Source organism: Tyto alba, unplaced genomic scaffold (genome assembly GCF_018691265.1).
Source record: "Tyto alba isolate M040663 unplaced genomic scaffold, T.alba_DEE_v4.0 Super-Scaffold_39, whole genome shotgun sequence".
NCBI lineage: Eukaryota > Metazoa > Chordata > Aves > Strigiformes > Tytonidae > Tyto > Tyto alba.
This window is the reverse complement of record NW_024881314.1, coordinates 9,980,908-10,004,579: the sequence shown is the minus strand read 5'-3', so window position 1 is coordinate 10,004,579 and position 23,672 is coordinate 9,980,908. Positions and strand designations below refer to the sequence as shown.

At 38.0% G+C, this 23,672-nt stretch overlaps 1 protein-coding gene across 2 annotated transcripts in view; it reads right to left on the bottom strand.

The window, feature by feature from the left end:
• Nucleotides 1–1,046: 1,046 nt before the first annotated feature.
• FOXK2 (forkhead box K2) overlaps nucleotides 1,047–23,672 on the bottom strand; it is a 52,597-nt gene continuing 29,971 nt past the window's right edge. For both annotated transcript variants that reach the window (XM_042802340.1, XM_042802341.1), the window contains exons 2-9: nucleotides 15,863–16,057; nucleotides 12,947–13,094; nucleotides 12,353–12,499; nucleotides 9,196–9,389; nucleotides 8,198–8,373; nucleotides 6,878–7,174; nucleotides 6,410–6,619; nucleotides 1,047–3,257 (exon numbers count right to left, since the gene is read on the bottom strand). In XM_042802340.1, coding sequence (XP_042658274.1) covers nucleotides 3,061–3,257; nucleotides 6,410–6,619; nucleotides 6,878–7,174; nucleotides 8,198–8,373; nucleotides 9,196–9,389; nucleotides 12,353–12,499; nucleotides 12,947–13,094; nucleotides 15,863–16,057 — 1,564 coding nt within the window. In that variant the 3' untranslated portion in view covers nucleotides 1,047–3,060. The remainder of the gene's footprint in view (nucleotides 3,258–6,409; nucleotides 6,620–6,877; nucleotides 7,175–8,197; nucleotides 8,374–9,195; nucleotides 9,390–12,352; nucleotides 12,500–12,946; nucleotides 13,095–15,862; nucleotides 16,058–23,672) is intronic.

Genomic DNA, 23,672 nt, shown 5'->3' with positions numbered 1-23,672 from the left:
GGTGTCCTCGCCGGTTTGGGGACTCGGGTGTCGCTTTGCCGGCCCCCCCCGGGCAGCACCGGGCCAGGACTGCAGCAGCGGAAGGTGAGAACGGCCCACGGCCCCGAGCCCCCCCGGCCCCTGCCCCAAACCAAGGCTGGCCTAAGGACAGGGAGGGGGCTCTGGCCCAAGGAGGGCAGAAGCTGCCAGCAGTGGAGACAAACACTTGTGTCGCCAGAAGCAGGTGCACGCCTAGGTCTTCCCTATGTCAGAATTCTGAGTCTTTTTTCCGAAGTAATTTTAAGGATTACACAACAGCTCTTAACAGAAAGAGCACTGAACAGGCAGCCTAGGAGGAGCAGAAAAGGAAATAATACCACACATCATAAAACCCAAAAGGTAACTGGAAAAGGTACATCAATTCCTGAAGAGAGGTTAAAGCTCTACACATGTGAATCACTTGAAGAAATTTTCCATTTGCGAAAGAAAGATCATACTGACCACAGGAGTCCAGGATGAGCGGCACGTAAGACCCATTTAAGGTCACGAGCGTCCCCCCAGCAGCAGCGGCGCGACGGGAGCCTCGTTCAGCCCTTGCCCTTACGCTGTGCCCATCGCTGCATTAGCAGTGGGAAGCCCAGAAACACACAGACAAACCAGGGAACGGGTTTGTTTCAACAACCCAACGACTCGGCCCGGGGAGGCCGGACACAGCAGGGAGAGGAGCCTGCGTTAGACAGAAGCACGGGAGATGATCCCACAGGAGCATTCCTGAGCATCACCAAAAGCACGGATAAAGCACGGCTCAGCAGATGTTATTTTTATGGAAGAACGTAAACAGTTTCCTCGCATCGCACAGCAGAAGGTGGCACCCCCCCGGGAGGGGCCGAATTCCCCTCTCCCCCCAGCCGGGAGGCACCACGCGCAGCCGGTAACCGACAGCCAGGATCACCAGGGCCTGCCTGGCCTGGCAGCATTTCCTGTGGCACTGCCAACATAAACTGGATTCATCACCCCAAAATGTACATCAATATTTCAAACACACTTGTTGAGTAATTTCAACTTAGTTGATTTGCTGAATAAAATTTAATTTTATTTAAAAAATCTTATACACTATTATTCACCTAGCCCTAGTTGTGAACAGATTCTCACTTCTGAAAATAAACCACATTCTAGTCAATTCATTCAACACCAAATTAAATTACTAGTACTGGATTTTTTTCTTAAAAAAAGTATGTTAAAACTTTACTTTTTTTTATTTTTAAAACCTCTAAAGAAAATGTTGCAATTTTACAGAAATGTTTCTTTTCAGGTTATGCTTTTTTTTTAAATGCCTGTTATAAATTCAGCTTGTGTAGAGTTCTTTTTTTTTCATAGTTTTTTAATATGTATTATCTGCAGAGACATTGTAACAGTTCCATTTTGTGGATGAACACAAAACTTGTACAGATTTCTCGTATTTGGTCTTTAGGTAAATAGTTCCCAAAAGCTGCCTAAATAAACCACTCCAAACTGTTCAGTCCATCATGAAAATACAGTTTTTCCTTTCATAGCGGGAAAGGAAATATAAATAATGCATCATTATTACAGAAAATGACAAAAATCAGATTCAAATTAAGCCAACTATCTAGCTTTCACTCACCTTACTGCATGAGGAAATAAGACGTTATGTGAATTAAAGACTGAACAGCAGCCTTACGTTTAAATTTAATTTTGAAATGTAAAGTGGAATCTATTACCACAATTAAAGTGAGAAATTACCAATACATTTTAAAATGTTCAACTGCAGAACACACACTTAAAAAAAATTATTATAATAATATGGTAGCCACTGTTAGAAAACCACAACAGCTACTCTTAATGGAGACCCCAAAAGGTCAGTGTATGACATCAAAAGTGTTATGGAGAAACTGGTCAGATTAATTTCTACTGATGGGTGCTTAAGCTTAAAAATATCGAATATACCTCTGACAAGATAATTTTACTCTTTTTAAAAGGACTTGTGATAAAGAATTTAATCTTTCTAAATGAAGAACAGTCTGTTATCTTAAACATACACAATATTAAGCGAGACTCTTGTTTTACTTTAGACTGGAAAAATATGCCAGGGACAGTCAAAGTCAACACAAAGTAACAAACAGCAAAAGGTAGCAGAAAGAGAAACAGGTAAGTGCAGCTCTGGTCAAATTCATAGCAGTTCTTTACGTCAGTTAACGGCTCATTTACATTGTAATTTCTAATCAGTTACATGCAAGCCCAAAGAAGCATTTGATCACTACACATGGTAATAAAATTTGATTAAATTTATCAGGCAACTGCTAAAATATGAAAATTTGCAGATGTAATAAAGTAGCTTTATCTGAACTTTAACAGGACAGACAAAAGTAAATCATTCCATTGGTTAAAAAAACCCTACATTCAGTTTTTTACCAAACAAAATTTCACATGAAAAGTATTGTGTGATTCCAAAGTTTCCGGAGTAGAAATGGAGTGATTTGAAATGTCAAAGACCCCATTATTTTGCAAAGAAATGAAAATACACCTCAAAAATTTCTAATTCCACATGTGAACAACAAAATACTGCATATCTACCAACAACTGCATCGGGTAGGTCATTATGAAAGGCTAGCTGCCAAGATGTAGGAAATGGCTCCTTGCCTCTGTTCCCTTTGAGGAATATACAATCGTTTGAAACCAGTTCACACTAAGCGCTTATCATGCTGCCGTTACACTGAGATACTCAGTCCTTAAAATAATCTGATAAAGATTTTTTTAAAGCTGCAGCCCTCCCCAACACTGTATTTCTCAGTGTGCACAGTTCGGTAGGGGGCAGGGAGGAGCGGGGGTCACAGCCTCTGGAACAAGATGTTTTGCAGTTTGACTTTAAATTACCAAGTTTTAAGGCCACCTGTGTTGGGTTTTTTTCAGTGCTGAAAGTTGAAGTCTGATCACAGGGCCCCTTTCCCCACTGCGTGAGAACATGTTCCAACATTTTAGGTGTTATATTTAAGTGTCTCCTTTTGGCACCATGGAGTTTATTTTTTTTTTTTAAAAAAAAAAAAAGAAAACTCCCCATAGTTTCTAGTTCTGGCTGCCTTTATCACTCACTGCCACAGACGGGGTGTCCACGTTAACAGCTATGACTATGCTCTCTCCATCTTCTGTTTTGATACGTTTGAGTTCCTGCTGTTCTGACTGGTCTCCGTTCTGGCGCTTTGTTGGAAGAGATGCCGATGCAGATGCATGGGTTGCTAACATATGCAAAGGACTCGCAGCAGCTGTGAAAAGATAATAAAAACTTCAGCACCCTAATCCTTGTCAAAACAGCTGATACTGAAAGCAAACTTGCATTTTCATTAAAATGACAAACTCCTCTATTGGCACTACGCGGGGTATTAGCTATCCCAGTTGAGTTTCAGGTCCAAACGTTTAACCTTTGTACAAACCTGAAGGACATCTTCCCAAACCACTCAACATTCATGCAGATTTGCACAAAAGCAGGAAAACCAGGAAGTATCTCCACTTTGTCACTGGGGAGCTGAAGACAGAGGAGGACTAAATGACTGAAAGCCAATCTACACTGTCATCTGTGACAGAACTGGGACGCAAATTCAAAATCCCCTTTCAGTAGGTTCTGGCCATGCCTGTGGATCACTGCAGAACGCATTCCGTGGCCCGGAAGGAGAGCACCACCATGTCATACTCATCTGGGGCCGTGAGTTATTTAAGAAAACCTATGGAATTCACACAGCCATGAGATGCACACGACTCCAGCAGCAATTCCTCTTGGACAGATAACGAGGCATTGACGCACAATGTAAGGAAAAGGCAGTGCTTTAACAAGTTGCAGAGTTCAGAAATGACACATTTGATTCAAGTGTACAACTGAATGAGATCAACAGAAACGTATACAGTTCAAACATCCTGTACAAGATTTTAATCTTCCTCATTCCATGGAAGAGATAGTACAAGTCACCATTAATGGGCGAGTACAGTCCTTTAAACCCCGAGACACACAAAGGTTCCTTCCCTCTCCTTGCTGTTAGCAGTCTATTTCTCAATATCCACCCTGACTTTATTAAACCAACTATTCAAGTGTCTTTGCACATAATGCGAAATATTAATTATGTATTTATTTGCTCATTGCATTTCATAAAAATTTATCTAAACATTATCAGACCACCTGCTTTTTTTACACACAAGCTCCCTTCCTTCAGCACCACTGCTTTAATGACATCATTACAGCACTCACTGCTAGCGGAGCTTAAAGATGAAGTCCATAGGGAATTCTTATTTGCTAAACTTGTTACATTTGTTCTTAGTAAGCTATTCTAGGGAGTATCTGGAATATCACCTCTGCATGTAACCAAACTGTTTTGTACTCAGTCTTTATTGGTAGAACAAATACTTCAGAAAATATTTACCTGATGCAAAAAGCTTCACTGCAACTGTAAAAGAATTTGTTCTTGTATCTCAACATTCATTCAGCTTCTATTAGAAAAGCTATTCCTTATACAGTTTCTGAATAGATGTCTTAGAGAGAGTTACTTCTGAATCAAATGCTTTACTGCAAATTTATTGTTGCTTTAAATGAAAACAAGAAGTTCACCCCTCGTCTTCAAACATGCATTAAGACTATTACAGCACTATTCACTCCGGGGTCTGTTTAGTAGGAAGAGACTTGCTGGCTGCAGCCACAGCTGCTGCATGGAACTACAAAATACACAGAAGAGCAAGGATGTTTGAAATCTACACTGAAAGTCAAAACAAAGAATAACTAGTTACATCATTTTATTCTGCAATGAGAGACCTGAATTTATTTTGGACTTCACAGCTTTCAGTTAGACTGACAAGTAGTAAAAAGCGCTGCCAAACTGTTTTGCTGAGATTAAGATCCAAAAGCACCTTCTTACTACAAATAGATGTTAGAAGAAACAGTAGTTGCTCTGGACTTTTTAGCTTTCACACTGTACAAATCTTCTTTCCCCAAAGGCAGAGATAAACACACACACACACGTAACAAATGTGTGTGTAAATACAGATGTATACAGACATATGTAGATATATGAGTGTGAACACAGACGTATTTGTAGACACATACAGACAAATCTGTATTTCTGTAGACCTAGTTCCCCCTTTAGATGCTTTTCCTGAGAACTGCTTTCTTGCTGGTTTAGGAGTTACTGTAACAGAGAGACCAGGACCTGGAATACACCTCACTTGCTGTTCAAAATGCAAACATCTCATGAGGTATTCAAGCCCAAGAATCTCAGAGTAAAAACTCCCATCACTGCAAGCTCATCCCTATCGCACACAGTGAAACAGTGAGAAGCACCACAATTCTACGCTCAGGCACATTTCTTAAACACACCTAGCATCCATGAGGCTTCCCTACCAAGGAAAACATGTTGAAATTAGCTGAGTTTTCAGAGCCCAGGAAAAAGACAAAAGGAATTATTTCTTACTTTTAAAAAATAACTTTTCAGTATATTTCATATGACTCTCAGCTCAATTCATACATCCCTTCTGGCAAAAAAAAAAAGTGTATATGAAGTCTGACAGCAATTGCTTTTGCTTTACTTAAGTTGGAAATGAAGTAGAAGCAGACAGAACACTGACCTATAAATGTCAGTGATGGAAGACGAGTAGAAAAAAACCAAAGCAGATAATTCACTCCATTAGAAAGACTTCAGAGCAGAAATACAGGTAATAAATAAGATAGCCTAAAACTATTTATGTAAACACATTTTATGACAGAAAAGCTCCATCAGTATCAGATAACAGCTCAAACTGAAGCTGTTAGAACAAGCTGTATGCACCTGCAAACCAAACCAAAACTGAACATTCTGTGAACAAGTGTGAATATATGAAAACTACAAAAAATTACTGCTACGCACTCAGACTGCCGAGTCTGAGAGGGGAAAGATGGTATTCAGACAAGGCTCTCAAAATCTTACAGAATTTTTGTCATTTTTAGTACAGGTTCAATAAAAACACAATAAAAAGTAACAGTTCAAAAAGCCAACCCACAAGCAAGTTCTGTCTTGTTTTCCTGTTGGTTGGTTCTTGACAAATCATCTGGGGAGCAGTTACCATTTTAATGGCACTGTTTTACAGGAACTTCTTTTAAAACTTGTTTATATCCTGGGTTTAATGAGGAGGGAAGACGGGTTGTCACCACTAAGTACATCCCTATAATAACCACAAAGAGAATAAATAGCTGTTCAGGCAATCGTCAATGAAGAGAAACACTGGTTCTTACCAACAGGGAGGGAACAATCCCTTCCAGGGCTGTAATCTAATTTTTTTGTAGAACTTAGTTTTCAGTGTAACTAGGAAAGACATGAAAGCAGGATTCAAAAATTCTGCACTGGTCACATCGAGGTTTTAACACATACAAAGCAACAGAACACCTTAACACAGTACGTACCAGCGTTGCCCTGTCCTTGTATCGCAGTGGTGATAGGTACTATGTGCGTTCCGTTCTGTGTTACAGTTTTTATTGGTAGCTGGTGTTGACCTAGAGGTGCCTGTTGTACTATCGTAACTGTCTGTAAGGGTGTGGTCTGAGATGTCTGAATGATACGACTAGCAGCTCCTATTGTAGCATGACTAATAGCAGGTATAGGCTCCACTTTAACTGAAAAACAGAAGATAAAACATTCTTAAAAACCAGAAAGTGTTGAAGAACCATTTCTTTTTACTCAATCAATCCTCAGGGAACAAGTAAACTGTTTTATTACTAGCTCCAACATATCTGAGAAATCTTAATCCAAAATCTTCAGTTTTAGCCAAACATTTCAAGCATTCATCTGAAAGTAAATTTCAAATAACAATCCTTCTGTATACAGCGCTAACAAACTAACAAAGCAAACCAACTAACTCCACAGGTTCTCACCTTTTACTTCCTTGTGGTCTCCATTCTCTTGAGGTTCTGCCTTGGGCTGGGTTACCATCGCAGCTTGCGTGACTACTGCCTGTCCAGCTACAGTGTAAGTGTTTGCTGGTGCTAATCCGGTCACATTTGTAACAGACACAGCTGGTATCTGGTGGACAACATGAACTGTCTGAACTACAGGCTGCTGGGATGTTGATGTTGTCACAGGAGTTGCAACAGTGTAGGTGACGGGTTTAATAGTTTGTGGTAGCTGCCGTTGTACAGTAATTAAAACTGGTTGGCTAGATAGAGGTGATCCTACCAAGAAAGAGATAAAAATTAGGCTGCCAATTTCAATTATTTCTTTAAAGCCAGTCATTCTTTTAAACTCACACTAAAGCCTCAAAGGATTAACAACCTCCTTCACTAATGCCTGAATGATCCAAAAGCTAAAACCGGACAATGAAGATTATGGCACGTGGCTATTCCAAGCCACGTATTCAAGGTAAGTGCTGTATTAGCTCAGTAAGACCCATACACCATTTGGGCAAAAGCCCCCTCCCCCCTCACCCCAAACGTAACTATGCTACCAAAGCTATGTTTGATACTCATTTAGTAAAAGTCCTTTCCATAGGTGGGAACATATATGTGCTTCAGGTATTATGTGGAGAATGTCTGCATTGGCAAAACTCTCAGCTTCCTAGGCTGGGGAAAGCCTGGTGCCTCTGCTTAGGACCATGCTTGCCACAGAACAATCACTGGCTCTTCTGTAGTACCAGAATACAATTAAAAAAATGGATGGCAGAAGTATATAAACTAAGGTAAAGAGACAAATACATCCTTAACCCATCGTGCCTTATGCTCCTTCTTTTTATTTTTTTAAATAGGAAATTTATCACACAAATTTATCCTTTCTCTCTTTATCTTTTCGACTCTTTACCTCCACCTTTGAAAGGGTGACATAACCGTAGAGGCATGCAAGACATTTGCTTATTTCTGTAACCCACGTGACCTAGTTTTTCGGGTTTTTTTTCTAAACCAGAAAGAATACATTTTGAAAGGAAGTGACAACTGTTACAAGACAGTACAGTCCTATACAGGACAGAAGCACAACCTCTGCTTAGTAACAAAGTGCTCAAGGGTGCCGGAACAGCTCACAGATAACAGTCTATATGCATGCAAACAGAATTTCCCGGGCATGTATTCGTGTTTTTCGAAGATTTGCTTTAAACGTTAAGAGGTTAACCCTTTTTTTTGGTGTACATGTGAAGTCTTGGTGTTATTTATATGTTAGCCCTCTCCCACCTCCAACGCCCAAACGCTTATTTCAGGATTCCTCACCTGGGGCACTCTGTGCAAATCGCGCTTCTTGTATTACCGCTAGTTTTGGCTGGATAGCACTAGGCTCAGGTTCCATGGGGACTGGAGATCCTTCCCTGGACAGACTCTCGGGGGTCTGGACTCCACTGGAGTGCGCAGACAACACTCCAGAGTGATTAGGAGAAGCTGGGGCACTTCTGTATTTAAAAATGAAAGCAGCAGCTGATGTGTTTTAACTTCTGAATGGTGAAAGACAGCGACCTTCCCTCTAAAGAGACCATAACACACACTGCCCACAGGAGGGCACCTCTGCCTGCTGGCAAGTACAGTTACAAGCCAGAGCAGTTCTGATGATGTTTTATAAAGCTTCTGTTAAACAGGGACAGAATTTAAAAGCAAACATCAGGTATAGTTAATGGAGAAGAAGTGGCTGGATGCCTTCTTAGGGAGACTCTCTAAGTAATCTGTGAAACATGAACGTTTCTTCTGGTGGAGAAGAATGATGAGCAAATCTCAGTCTACAGGGCAAGTAATAAAAGATCTGCACCAGCAGAAAGGCTGTAACTTTACAGAGGGAACAATTTAAACCCACGTATTTCCCCAGCATGAATTCTGCTTGAACATTATCAAACTAAATACATTGTCATCTCTAAGTTCAATAAAATGGTAGTTGGTATTTGGTAATTTTCTTTGCAAACAGTTTTAAAATGCAGTAGATGTCAGTTAGAAATGAAATTATAATTCTGCAAAAAGAAAAAGCCCAAAGGTACAGAAAGGCTTGCTTATGTTAACAATCTGATAGTTATGCAAACTGAGTCAGTTCTTTAACACTAAAAACAAGCAATAAAAACAAGCCTAGAGTATGGGGCAGCCTCCTAGTAAACCATACAGAATTCAAATACTGAGTCTGGATTAAATTAAATTACTAAACTTGTGACTGTATCCAAAACTATCGAGTCTGTATCAGCCTGAAGATTAAACAACAGCCATAGTCTTTTTGTTCATCTGTTTTTCCTTACCTAGAAGAGAGTGGTCCCAGAGGGGTTCTAAAGCAAGGTACTCCCCTAGGCCGCCTTTTCCTAAAAGCCTGCTCTATTAATTTGCTTTCAGAGGCAGGGTCTATCCTCCAGAATGAGCCTTTGCCTGGTTCTTCCTGGGAACGTGGTACTTTGATGAAATAACGATTCAGAGAGAGATTGTGACGTATTGAATTCTATGGAACATAAAAAAATATGTAGAATTCATATAACTTTTCCAAGTCAGAATGTGGCCTACTGCAGCAGTTTGTACTATAGGAGACTCGGGGTTCAGCACTTTAATTCCTTAATTCAACAGAACTCAGAGCACTACAAAGGCAGTGCCATAAACCTGAAAGGACTCTTGCATTTTTTCAAATCTTTCCCAACAATTAAAAAATCAGTACACTAATGTGGTAGTAACAGGAATCCCATTTGATTCTCTAATGGGAAACACAGCGATTGCAACAAACTGTTAGCACACTACAAATACTTGCACATAATGCAATGTAATAAAAAAAAAAAAAAAAAAAAGAAAGAAAAATCAGTCTTCGAACACCACCCTTCCCCAGGTGTCAAAGAAAATGTCAGTTCACTCTAGGAGGGCCAGTAAAATACAGCATATACTGATTCCGATCTTGTATGATAATCTTGTTACTGGTTCCACAATATAGAAAGAAAAGGTTAAATTACACAAGTTCCAAATGCAGCTAGATAGTTGGGAGTTCACCCACAGTCCAGTCTGTCTCAACAAAGGAGCCAAGGATTTAGTGTGTCTAGAAAAACAACAAATGGCAGTGGGTCCTAAAACAGCTCTTCAGTGAGACCTTTGTTACTGCACTCTAGTTTGCACATTACTTCATCCTCACTTTCCTATAACACACACACACAACCCTTCAATCAGAGAGATGTAGAAAACTGCTAACACCGTGAAGTAGTTGTATCCATGCTTGGCTTTGCATGTACAATTTTTAATTTTTTTTTTTTTTTTTTAAGATAGATAAACCCAAAATCTCTCAAAATATTACCACTGGACAAGAAGAAAGTAATGATAAGCACACATACTGAAATACTTGTGAGGGAACAGAGGGAAAATGGAGAAAAAGCTTTATGTCAACAAAAGCTCTTAAAAATTTGCAAAATCAAATGCAAATCTTGCTCAAATGTCTGATTTCACAACCTTGATAGCAAGTTCGGAAAACTTAAAGCAATGATAACCATGTATGGCTTCTTAAATGCAAACTGATGAAACCGGAAATGGTTTTCCCTGCCAAAAACTGAAACAGGACTAGAAAGATGCCAAGAACACGTTTATAAATTGTATTTATTTCTCCATATGCTAGAAGAAAAGAATAGATCTGAAAGTACCTGCTAAAATAAGCTCACAAAGAGGAGTCATCAAATGCTTAACAAAATGAGACCTTTATATAATAAAGGAAATCAATACCTCAATACAATTTGTTAAGCTACAGGATTTGGATACTGTACACATGTTTGTATTCTATGTTTTAAATAATATGCACATATATAGCTTCAAATATTATTTAAAACATCTATCCGTAAGCCACCCTAACTGTAATCTAACACCTGATGGATAAAACCTAGCAGAGCTATTCCTACCTGAGGTACACCTGTTAGTGTTACAGCAGGGCTTTATATAACTAGTGACCGAACAGCATCTGATTTTCAGCTTTTCCACTTGTTTTTATGAATAGGTGCTAATTATTCCAGAACATACTATGTCTGCTGTGACTATCACCTTGGTTTTGTGAAGTATTATACATCTAAATACATACACTGTTCTGAGGCAGAATTCTTTAACCATCCTTACAATGTGTGAGCATGTTCGGTTCCATGATGCTTACATAAAGAAGCATTATACACACAGATATTTGGGGTATCCAGACCAGGGAGCAAAAAGCACACTAACATTAACATTTTAGAAACGGAATCTTGTTGCTAGAACAGATCTGTTAGTATGACTGCAGCCAGGATTCTGCACTGCTTATGTGTGAAAGGGAAACAAAAGAGACTTCCTAGCCACAACAACAGCAAAGTCCTTTACTAGCCAAACCATCAGCAAAAAAGCTTGGAACAGTTACATTCCCCACTAACCTTGGAATCCCTCTAGGAGTGATTCAACTTTCAAATAGGCCCTATGACGAATAACTGTGTGACTAATATTTTAAAATCTACTCCTCTACTGAGAAGGCATGTAATTCTTTAGTCTACTTGTACAAGCAGAGTATTAACACTTCCTCACTCTTCCCCTCCCCCAGTCTCTCCAGATTTTACTTCCCTGAAAATAACTTCAGAGCATGCCTCTGCTGCAGCTCATGACTGTCCTAAGCAGCAACACAGTGAAATCGATACTCCACGTTCAACAGTGCAGTCTGAATGTTATTCGGGCAAACTGGCCAGTCCTGCTAATTGCGTTCTTCTGTCCTTTGCTGAAACTAAAAACAGCAGCAAAGACATTGAACCTTTATGTGTATCTGGAAGGACTATGCCAGACTGATTCATACTCAGTTAGTCATCCTGGCAACTACTGAGGTTGGTCTCTTTAAAAATGAAAAGAAAGCAGAAATTAATTCTACAGAATTGAAGCGCCTGACCTAACTCAGTTCAGAAACAATTATGTTCACAAATAGACTATGCTGCACAAATAAAAAAGGGCACATAATAGTGCAAGATAACAACAGATAACATACACGCTTGTTCCTTCACTGTATTGCATGGTCAAGATCACCATTTTCAAATAAAACTGAGCTTGTAACATTTAATATTTTACTTTTATCTCAAGATAACAATATGGATGTTTACACAATTATAAGTTACAGAACACAACTACATTCCTAGATAGCATACTTGTATTTAAATCTACAGTGCCAACTGTACTTCTCTTCCTTGAGTGTCTGTATGTTTCCCTCCTAGAGGTTTAGAGAACACCATTCCATGAATAAAGCAACGTTTCAAATACAGATTAATGTAAATTGCCTACTTTGCTGGAGAACTCACAATCAGGAAAAAGACAACACGTGCATTTGACAAATTCTTTTTATGAAGGGCTGTCAGGCTCACCTATTGACTTCTTGTGACCACCTATAGCTGCCAGTATTACTCACAACTAACAAAAACACATTCCAGAAAGCAAATTTACCTGCCAGCCCTTGTCTGCTGTCCTGTAGTATGGGTAGTTTTTAGTTATGTGCGTATAAATTCCATTTAGTGTAAGCTGCTTATCAGGTGCCATCGTAATTGCTTGTACTATTAATTGTGCATAGGAGTAAGGTGGTTTAGAGTCGTCCTGTACAAGAAAAAGAGAAGTCTCCATTAATAAACTTTAAAGATATACACCCCCCTTCTAAATCAAATGTTACAAAGCACAGTTAACTTGATTTAAGGTACTTTTGGACAACCAAAATCTTGAGCCAGAAAAGAAATTAAGACAATTTTGCTCTTCTGATTAGCAGATTTTAAGATAACATGAAAGACTTAGAGAAACATACAACAGTAAAGAATTTTCAATAGCCTATAAACAGATACAGAACTGAAAATACATACAGACCCTCCCACAAATGGAAGAAAAGCAAATAAATAAATAAATCTCACATCTAATCACAAAATCCTACAAACTGTTTTTAAAGTCTGTAATATGCAATTATGACATGCATATATGTTAGAAAACAAAATTTCAGGAGTCTTAAATTCACTTACAATGTAATTTATGGGATTGATTTCAAATACTGTTTACCTTTGGGCTATCTCCACCCGATGCTTCCTTGTCATTTTCTGACTGTGAGTTGTCAGCCATTAAATGTAGGTCAGATGGTATTACACGACTCATTTTGTACCCTGAAGAGCCTGCACCACGGGGGCTAGATGGGCAGGAATTTGCAGCACTGTAGAGCACAAAAAGAAGATCCTACTATTTTGTTATACAGTATATCACCACATTATGTCTAATCAAAAAGCTCTTATTGCAGAAAAGCCCACTACCAGAGCTTCTAGGCTACAGTTAAGGGTCTGTCAGTATTTCCATTATAAACCCCATCTTCCAAGCCTTTTTAACTCATCCATGGGAATTAAAATCACTGCAGGAAGAAACCCGTCAAATGAAGCTCAGGCTTTCCTCCTCAGAAGGATTAACTGATTTATTAGGTTGTACCGTGTGTGTTTAAGATTTGCTAGCAGAAAAGACCACTTTAACTGCATAAACAACCACAAAATTTAAGACACTCATTTGAAACAAGAAACAGATTTTGCATGAAATTTCTGCCATATGCTTGTATTCAGTCTGCTCAAAAAAGAACATCTCTCCTGTGCAGTATTTTTGCATATTTGAGAAAATATAGCAAGCAGTGAGGAAAAAAAAAGTTTTGATTCTCACTTAAATCTAAACCAACACTATATTAAGTGTTTCCAGGTATGTGCATACATACATACACACATATATATATACACACACATACATAAACTTATCTATAAATGGGATGCATCAGCACTGACCCATCTCATTTAACATACTATTAGGCCAACAGAGCAGATACACTGTTACAAAATAAAAGAGAGTGCCAAACAAAGGGAGTGTCTCTCGATACCTCCTGCTTTGCTATGCGTCACAGAAAACCAAGATAAAATTGTATATAAATTCACTGTAACATCTTCCTAACAGTTGTCCTCCTGCCTTGCACAGTCCACAGGAACCACAGCTGCACAAATCTGGCTTTCTTCTACAGTTTCCACTTAGCCAACAGGAAAGAGACAATCAGCCGGTGATGTCTGTCCCCTTCCCCCCAAAAAAATTTTGGCAGTTCTCTGCAAGGATGCATACTTCTCAGCAATTCATACTGTAACTGATTTCAACACAGACCTCAGAAATTCCAAAAAAGTTACCTAAAAATCAGACTAACAAAACCTGCTGTGCCCCCAGAACCAGCCTTATCTCCAAAGACAATCTCTAACCTAACTTCAATCTATGGTTCAAAACATCAAGTAACAAATAAAGCTAGAGAATGTTATTTAGATTTATACAATAAAAGCTTTAACAAATTTACATCTGTCAAGTTTTGTTTGTCTGCCTGGCCTCTCAAGTTTTTTGCTACCTCCCTTTTTATATACAGAAACAAAGCAGGCACTGTAGATTGGGCAATATATATTAAAAAATATTCTTCAAGTTTCACATCACAATAAACCCACCAACAATTTGCTATTAGTAATCTACTAAACAAAGGAGATTGGATTTTTTTAAGTGTTGTGTGGAAGAATCCTTGATTAGAGCCAAAAGGTGTAACTAATTATTTTCTTTTTTAACTACAGGTCATTGCTGTTCTATGTTTTCACATATCAACTGCCAACATCCCTCTACTGTGCTCACTTTAGCATATATTGACAAAGCGACACATATGGTATAATCAAAGCAAGTTTACAAGGCTTCTACAACACAGGATGATTTGTAGAGAAACTGTCAAGCTTTGCTCTGAAAACAGACTCAAAATTGTAGTGGTTCTTTTTTTATAATGAACTATACTCAACAGGTGCATGAAAGCCCTGAAGAAAATTACAAAATTCATAGTTAGGCGAAGACTGTGATGATATATGTGATACTATCCAAAATATTTATGAGCTGCTCTGTCGTTTCTTGGGCAAGATACGTTTTCCCTGAATATTAATAAGCAAGCAAACATGATACCCAGTTGAGTCTAGTGCTTTTTACTCTCTACTTCCACCATTTATATAAATCTCATTAAACACTACAATGTTGTGATCAAGATCTTGACAAGCATGAAAGAACTCAATTATCCTTACATTCAAATTTCATTAACAAGATGTACATTTTTAAAAATCAAGCATTAACAGTCCTTCCCTCAAGTGAAGATACAGGAAGTGAGAGAGGTCGGAAAAACTTTAGAAAGCACGTATGTGCCTTTGAAACACAACTTTCAGTGCCTTCTCCTGAACTCTCTATGAATTTTTAAAATTGTGTCTAAACTAATTTTACCAGTTTGTGAGGACAGCCTGCCTACGTTTAATTGAGTTTGGTCCCAAATAACAAGTCCAACAATGGCTATAATTACCAAATTAAGCAGCACAGCAAGTAAAAAACCCCAGATTAATCTCCCCTGCAGAAGACTTCCCCCTACACTAAACTCTACATCTTGCCCTGTATTTTAAGTAAAATGTCTGTTTACTTCCAGCAATGACTAATCAATAATTAATCTTCTGGAGTAGGAGATCAGACTGTTTTCCACACTAACGATAAGCAAAAAACTTTTTTTCTGATAATACACTTCAGGGAGACAGTAATTAACAGAATGTTAAGAATGGTGTAATTTAGACTTATCTCATTTAAAGTGTTGCTATGCAAGAGTAAAGTATGCAAGAGTAAAAAGCAATCTCAATCATCTGGAATGCAAGAAAAAGATAGGCTCCTTTGTTGTGCTAAGAACGCCAAGCTCCTGAGCACACTGTTACACATTTAACATATTAAATTTGAATATTAAAGGCTGTTCATACAACTATCTGGTTAGTTAGCAGAATGGTGGTTTTCTCCAAGGCTGAGCTTCACCTAAACTTTAACCACAAAAGCAAAATACTTAAAATGAATTAGAAAGCCGTCTCCAGTCTGTAACCATACATTGCCCTATATCCCATCTGCAGGTTTAAATACCTGATAGTTCCTGTGGGAGAAGGGAGAGGGCTGATCAGGTGAGCCATGTTGTCTGGAATGTTTATTGTTAAGGGAGAGATCTGGGGTTGCACAGGCTTCACTGGGGACTCCGGGGCCTCCTGTTTTTCTCTCTTTTCATTGGACAGAGCTGTGAATGTTATCTTGATGTTTGTGCTGGGAAACCTGAAAGTACAGCTGAAAAATAAAAAACAAATATATAAGCCACTTGTTTACAGAATGTAATATTTTCTGCTTAACTTGCACATATTACCTAACCTTATTTTAAAATTAAAAGGTACAGTATCTTATGTAATTACGTGTAACCATCTTCATTTTACAGATCATACAGAAACATCAATGGGACCAGAAAGAGATCCTCAAGAAAGCAATTTTAGAATCTGGTAAGAAATATAAGCAAATACAATTCTTTCTAACAAGGGCAGTTTATGTGTGCGTTGTCTCTAAATTTCTTGAGGTTCATCCTGATCTTGCAACTATCCCTAAAAGAAGTACTGTTTTGAAGATAAAAGTCTATTATTTTAGGATGCCAACAAACAGCTTTGGCAAATGAACAAGTAAGTAATGATATCAAAATTAATCAGGAGTATAAATGTTGGACAATTTGATGTCTACCCAGTTTCAGAGACTGGTCTAACTAAAAGATTTGGTTTCTCTTCTCTTAAAATACTTATTAAATTAAACACATATCAATCCTATTTCTGATCATTTACAGAGTATATTGCTGTTGTACTACTACATTTAAATATCTTTTTTCAGAGCTGAATTTAAAAGCCAATTTCAATAAACTGCCCATTTTTGTGTATTAGTAAAGTTTGCATGCCCAAATTTAAAGACTAATGATAAATGAAAACTTTGGAAAATAAAATACAGTGAATGCACTTTTGAGTATTTTCCTTTCTACATCTCTGTATATAGCATTTGGAAGTTAGCCCAATTAAACAGAACAGGCTATTTATAACTTCCCAGTAAATTAAGCAAACAAGAAACTTAATTTTCTATCAACAAAAGCATCTATAAAAATACAGTTCAAATAACTTTACTATCTCCTCATTCTTAAAGCTGTTAGACTACACTCAGCACTAAACCCACAATTATATTTACACACCTCTGTCACATGATGAAAACGACTTCCCGACAACACAATACCCAGAAACAAGCCTTAGAAATTGGGGGGGTTTTAAAGTGATTTTAGGTAGATCTAGTTTTATAAAGAAAGGAAATAGCAGCATGCTCGAACAGGCCTAAGAAACATAGCTATGAATGCAAGATACAGACTGTAAACAAAAGTGAACATTTCTCTGGAAAAATATATTAAACATAAGTGATGTAAGAATTGGAAGGAGCACTCAGCTGTGGAGTAGCCTTAAAAATACTAATTCTCATGAGTTTTGTTTTTTATTTCTTAAAATTCATCCAAGGGTGTTTATAGAACAAAGGCAGCATTTGATTTTGACAGTGTTTCTTTCCACATGCACCACAGTGATTCTTTTTTCTTACAATACACACCCAATAATAAGGAAAAAGAATTGACAATGACCTTCCTTTTCTCTCAGTCTTACTTCTCAGTATGGACCATGTCCGAATTTAACAGACGACCTATTTCTGAAACATGCTCAATGTACTAAATTAGAAACCGAATCTATGCCAAAAAACTGCACATGCATTTCAGCAAGAAAGTTAAATGGACCAGTTTCTGGGTTGGGTAGTTTGGTGTGGTTTTTTTTTTTTTTTTTGTTATATCTTCAGGGACAACTCATTTATTTGCTTTTTCCAGTAGAAATTATTTTTTGCTTATACTGTTGTAGCGACAATTCAAAGATGTGTCAGCTGTTTTGGTAATAAAAATGTTTTCTAAACATTTCAGTTAATCAGCAATAATGACAACACTACTCCTTAAGTGTATGCAAAGAGGGTAGCCCAGGGCATCCTCTTCTCTAAAGATTAAATAAAAATCCCTGTGAGAAAGTGAAAAACAACATCTGTTTGACATAGAGACAGGTTTCAATTTTAGTCACCTGTTTGCTATTTTTTTTGAGGCTATTCCATACTTGCAAATTTCACTTAATGCTTTTCAGACCAAACATTTCAACTTAAGAAAAACGGGGGAACTGGACATAGCTTTAGATGCTCTCTCACTAGTACTGCCTAGTAAAAAAAATCCAGTACATAATAATGAGCAAGCAGAGCCCTACAGTGCTGGAGTGGGGTAAGGATGGCGAGGTGGTAGATATTCACTGCTTAGACACAAGTACCAAAAATACAGAAACATGTAACAGGTATACTCAACAGTTCCTTCAAAATTCCATGGAAGTATGCATATTAAAATATCTCCCTTCTCACACTACTGAACTACCTTAATGCATTATGTCCCCTGTGGGCACCTTTTGCAAACAAGGTACAGGCAGCATACTCAGATAAGACTAAAGCACAGATTTCCAAGTATAGCAGAGACACAGTGCTCTCAAACGTCAATCAAGTTTTGCAAAAAAACAAAAACAAAACCATAAATCACCCCCCAAACCATGAACTTTGACTAACCAAGGGTACTGTATAGGTTATAAATGTGCCAAACAAACATGAAACTTATAGTCAGGAACTATATTAAAACCTAAGGGTGTTACTATCACAGTTTATGACATTTCACATGCTGTGCTTGAAAGGATGGCATTATTAAGGAAGACACAATATACCTACAAATCACTATCTGGTTAGAACCTGAATATTATCAAGATACCACATCTGTCAATTGATTCATATTTGTAAACAGAGTTTTTTAATAGAAGCATGGTTTTTATAGCTGGAATTCAGCCAAAAAACAGAATAAAGAGTGTATACTAACCAACAGATTTTCTGAATAAATTGCATTAATACAAACATATTACACTTCCAAAATCAAAGTAAGGAACGTGTTCTATTTTGATCAGAATCAAGTTGGTTTTGGCATATTCTTTAGTTATAAAGTGAAATAAACAAAAACCACAATACGCCCACAGGGAGAGACCTAATCAAACATTTCGTCTACAGCAAGCTGAATTTGATTTTACTCTCTGTTTAAAGCGTTTACAATAATTTCAGGATGGTTGCTATAAGAAACTCATCTATAACAACCCACTTAAAAAAAAAAAAAAGAAAAAAAAAAAGAAAAACATAAGTTTTGCAAGCTGTCACTCTATATCTCATCTACACAACTACCATTCTTCCTTTATAGGATGATGCCATTCTGAGTAGGGAATCAAACAGAGCCACCAAGATTGATCCAAAAGATTCCTAAAACAAATGTTTACAGAACATCCATGTTTAAACAGTTATATGGTGAAAAGTGTGTTACGTATCTAAGTGATGAAAACAAATCATACTATTTAGCTGATGTGCCAGCATTGTATTTTATGTATTTCAAACAACTATTCAGAGTACCCACACTTAAATAATTTTGTACATTTCGTGATTATGATGAATACTTGCTTTGTGCTTTCTACCGAGCATCACAAAGGAGGACAGTGTGCAATCTAGGAAACTGCAGTAGAGCTGTCACAACTAAAATGCAACTCATGATACTAATTATTCTTTTGTAAAAAGTTCATTCTGTGTTGACTACTGGAAAACAGACAAGAAGCATCAAACCATATCAAACTACATCCTATAAAACTCTTACTATCTCTACAGCTCTCAGCAAAACGGAGATGCACTGATCTAGGCTCTACCCCTAAAGAGTTTAGCATCTTTGCAGGGTGAAAGATAAGTGTCTTGTGAGAAAAGTCTAGTTTTGTCACATCTGTATTTCTAATATTTTCTCACTTCCCCCCAGCAGTTCAGTCTGTACTGCAGGTAACACCTAATTATACACTTGTAATTCTGACTATATGAAAATACCACCTGATTGAAGATGAGGAATTCTGTCCTGTCTCCACCTGGGGAGCCAAAACATAGAAAGAGGAATTCAATTTCCACCCTGTATGTAAACCCTGCTATGACACTCCATGCCTCAGTAAACTCTGCATTACTCTGTTTCAATTGTCTATTAAGAACCAGGACAGAAATTGGACAGAAGCTGCCATCCTACTGCTCTTTTATCAGCACCTCTGGATTTTACGTTCAAATAGATTACAGGGGTTCGGCACTAATGTCATGGTAGCTACAACTGTGTAGTTCAGCTCTTTTACATTGACTATGACACTGAACACTAGTTAACTTAAGGATCCCCCTGTTTTTTAAACAGATCCAAAAGAATAACAAGGTAAGAGTTTTCAAACTCATTGATTTACTGAAAGCCAAGGAGAGCTTCAACTTTTTACATCAAAAAGGTAAGGCCCACAAAAAAGAACCCTGTCAGCATCTGGGAGATTTTGGCATTTTTTTTACTTCAAATACAAGCATGTGCAACAGTCTAACTCATCTCAAGGAGAGACTGAGGTAATTAACACCACCTGTATCACTAAACAGACTTTTTGTGACTTAGGTTTTCTCTGATAGTACAGCAGGCTAAGATGATGCTATTCGTACTTTCTTCTCCCCTATTTTGATCAGTGAACTAACAAAAAAAGACAGAAATCACCATATTCTAGATATGGCCTCCCTCCCATGAAAGGGAGATTTGAAACTAATCCCTTTTCCAATTCTTCTTACCTACCTGCTTATGACTCACCTCCCAATTACTCTTTCCCCATCACTCCAGTAAAAATGATTCTCACAACCGATTAATTTATTTATACTTCTGGTAGAAGATATGCACACTCTGAAGCTTAAGTCACCAGTAAAATAATACAGTGCACGTTTCCAGGCCCATTTTTGATTCAATTGTATTTTAAAAGTCAAGCAAAAACTGTTGTTTTTTTTTTACATCATTCAGATAGGACCACAGAGAAACTGAGTTTAAAAGGGACCTTGGAAGTTCTTTAGCCCAGTCTCCTGCTCAAAGCAGGGTTAACTTCCAAGTTAGACCAGGTTGCTCAGGGCCTTGCCTAATCAAATTCTGAAGCCTTCCAAGGATTGAGTTGGGCAATTCACCCCTGTAATTAGCTACTCTATCGGTGAAGAATTTTTCTCATTTGTCCAGGTAAAGTTTCTTAGTTGCAACTTGCTACAGCTGCTCATGCTCAAACTGTGAGCCTCTCGGCACAGCCTGGCTGCATCTTTTCTACAACCACTCTTTAGGCAGGGGAAGACCGCAATTGGATTCACCTTTGGGCTTCTCCAGGAAAGGGGAAAAAAAAAAAAAAAACAAACAAACCAAAAAAACCACACAACAAAAAAACCCCAAGGTCCTTTAGCCTCTCCTCATATGCCATATGTGCCAGTTCCCTACACATCTCTGCAGTCCTCCACTCATCCTTCCAGTCTGTCATCACTTCTGTTTGTACTGGGGGCCCAAAACCAGACACCACTACCACGCGGTACGAGGCCAGCCTCCATCATCACAAGGGCACAGTGCTGACACACACACAAGCTCCTCTCCCCCAGGACTCCCCCGTCCTCCTCTGCAAAGCTGCTCCCCAGTCAGTCATTCCCAGCCTTTCCAACCCCAGATGCAGGGTTTTACATTTGTCTTTGCTGAACTTCACCAGGTTCCTGTCAGTCCGCCCCTCCAGCTTGTCAGTGGCACTTCTCTCCGGAGTGTTAACCACTCCCCACCCCCAATTCGGCATTACCGGCACCCTGCAACAGGTACTCTGTCCCATATCCCAGGTTACTGATGAATAACAGCACTCACCCCAACTCGACAAGGTTAGAAAGACATACAAGGGTACCACTTCCTCTGCGCTGTTCTACGTAACATCTGTCAATGAAATCTAAGACCAGCATGTCAAAACTGGGTGGCACTCAAGTGTCCACAGCAACACGGTACTTGGAAATGACATTTTGTATGACTTCTGCTAATGGGTGAATTTCAGTATGAAAAAACAAGGACCAACAATTTGAACAACTAGAAATAACATAGAAGTAAAAAAAGTTCTAGAAGTACCATTACATATAACTTCAATCGGTGTAAAATCTGTGTATTGTGCCTTCACGCCCTGAGAAAAAGGTGCATCTCTAAAGAAACAGCTGAGCACTGTTCCTCTCTGAGCAAACTGTGACACATACAAAACACTGGGAAACCCGTAAGAAGAGATGCAACTCCATGTCTTGTAGATACCTGAAAGAAGTAATTTCTGTTAACTTGGAGAAAAGCAACAATTCCCATACCAAGAAAAAAGTGGCAGCTTCACTCAGCCTATACCCTTTTCCAAAAGAAACATAATTACATTTTCTAACTTCCTCATGAGTTTTATATCAAAGCATTTCTGATTGTTCAACACCAAGAGCAGGAATACTAAACTATTCACATCCAGAATTTATTTTTAAGACTTTGGGCTGTGTTTAATTGAACTGGAAGTCAATACTGCAGTCCGCTTCCAGAACATAATCATCACCTTTAGATCTAAACAGAATCAACAAAACCAAAACTTATTAAAAAGAGACAAACTGAACTGAACTGCTTCAGCGCAGGGTCAAAATTCCAAGATAATCTTGAAGTACCCAACAGTTAAAAATCTGGGTTTCCGAACTAATAATTAACACAGATCAATAAATCCATCAAAACAGTCACAATATTAAATAGCCACCTAAAAACTCCCAACACTAAATGACTACTAGTAGATTAGAAAAAAAATTACACAATTTTTTGTAGTAAGCATTTTCTTAATTCTTTAAACATAAATACCTGTTCAGAGGTTTGTTTTACCAAGTCTTTTATAGGATTACATAAAAAAGTGATCCTATAAAATTTACCCATAATTAGAAAAATGCTAAGAATATAGGAAATTTTATAATGGGTACACTGAAAAAGGGTAATCCTATATATTATAATATAATCGGATTATTTTTTATTGTCCAAACCAGAGCAAACTTTCTCAATGGGCAATTTTTAATCATCTACATTAACAAATTGTACCAGAAATTTTAGCTTTAACATTACATTTGTAAAACTTTCTACATTGATGGCAATAGAAGAAAGGAGTATCCATTTTCTTTTACTGACTTTGGGGGTGGGCGTTGTCAAAAGATTTTACTTCTAAAATGTGTATTAAAGCAACATAAAGCCCAACTCCTCTACTAGCTTTTTAAAAAGGAAGTTTTTAATGCTCTTCTTGCAGTTGACCACACCCTGTACAGCAATGTGAGAAACTACCCCAGCAGGAACACAGCATCACTTCCTACAAGTGCACATACACGTTATGTTAGGATGGATTCCTCCTCCCTGCCTCCATGGTTTTAAACTAAGTCCTAATTTGGCTAATTTACCATAAACTTACATGCAATTATGTTTGGCCATTATTAGTCAGGACATTCCTAGAGGTTACCCAAAAAGCAACTGCTCTTTAAAAAGTGGCAGCTTTTTCCTCCCGGGAGTGAATCATGACCTCATGCATGTCTCCCCTAATTCTCTGTATCCTTTGCAATTGATTTCTGTTGACCAAAGATCAATAGTTGCAAAGCATGTCCTCCACAGACAGAAAATGTGAGGGCTCTATCGCAAGCTCAACCTCTAATACCACAAGGAACAAAACACTCAGATTTCTTTAAACCACCAGTTAGACTTTTTATTCTCAACACTGGGCACCCTTTTCACAAGTATTTGTGTGGTTTTTCAGGTGTGCCATCACTGTCCAAACAGTGACATAAAGCAGTATGAAAAAACACCGTAAAGAAAAAGATCACTGATCTCTCTATAGACTCAGATGTTTTAAGATTAAGAAGCAATGATCTACACATCATCAGAAGTGATGAAATATTGCTGCAGCCTTGTGTT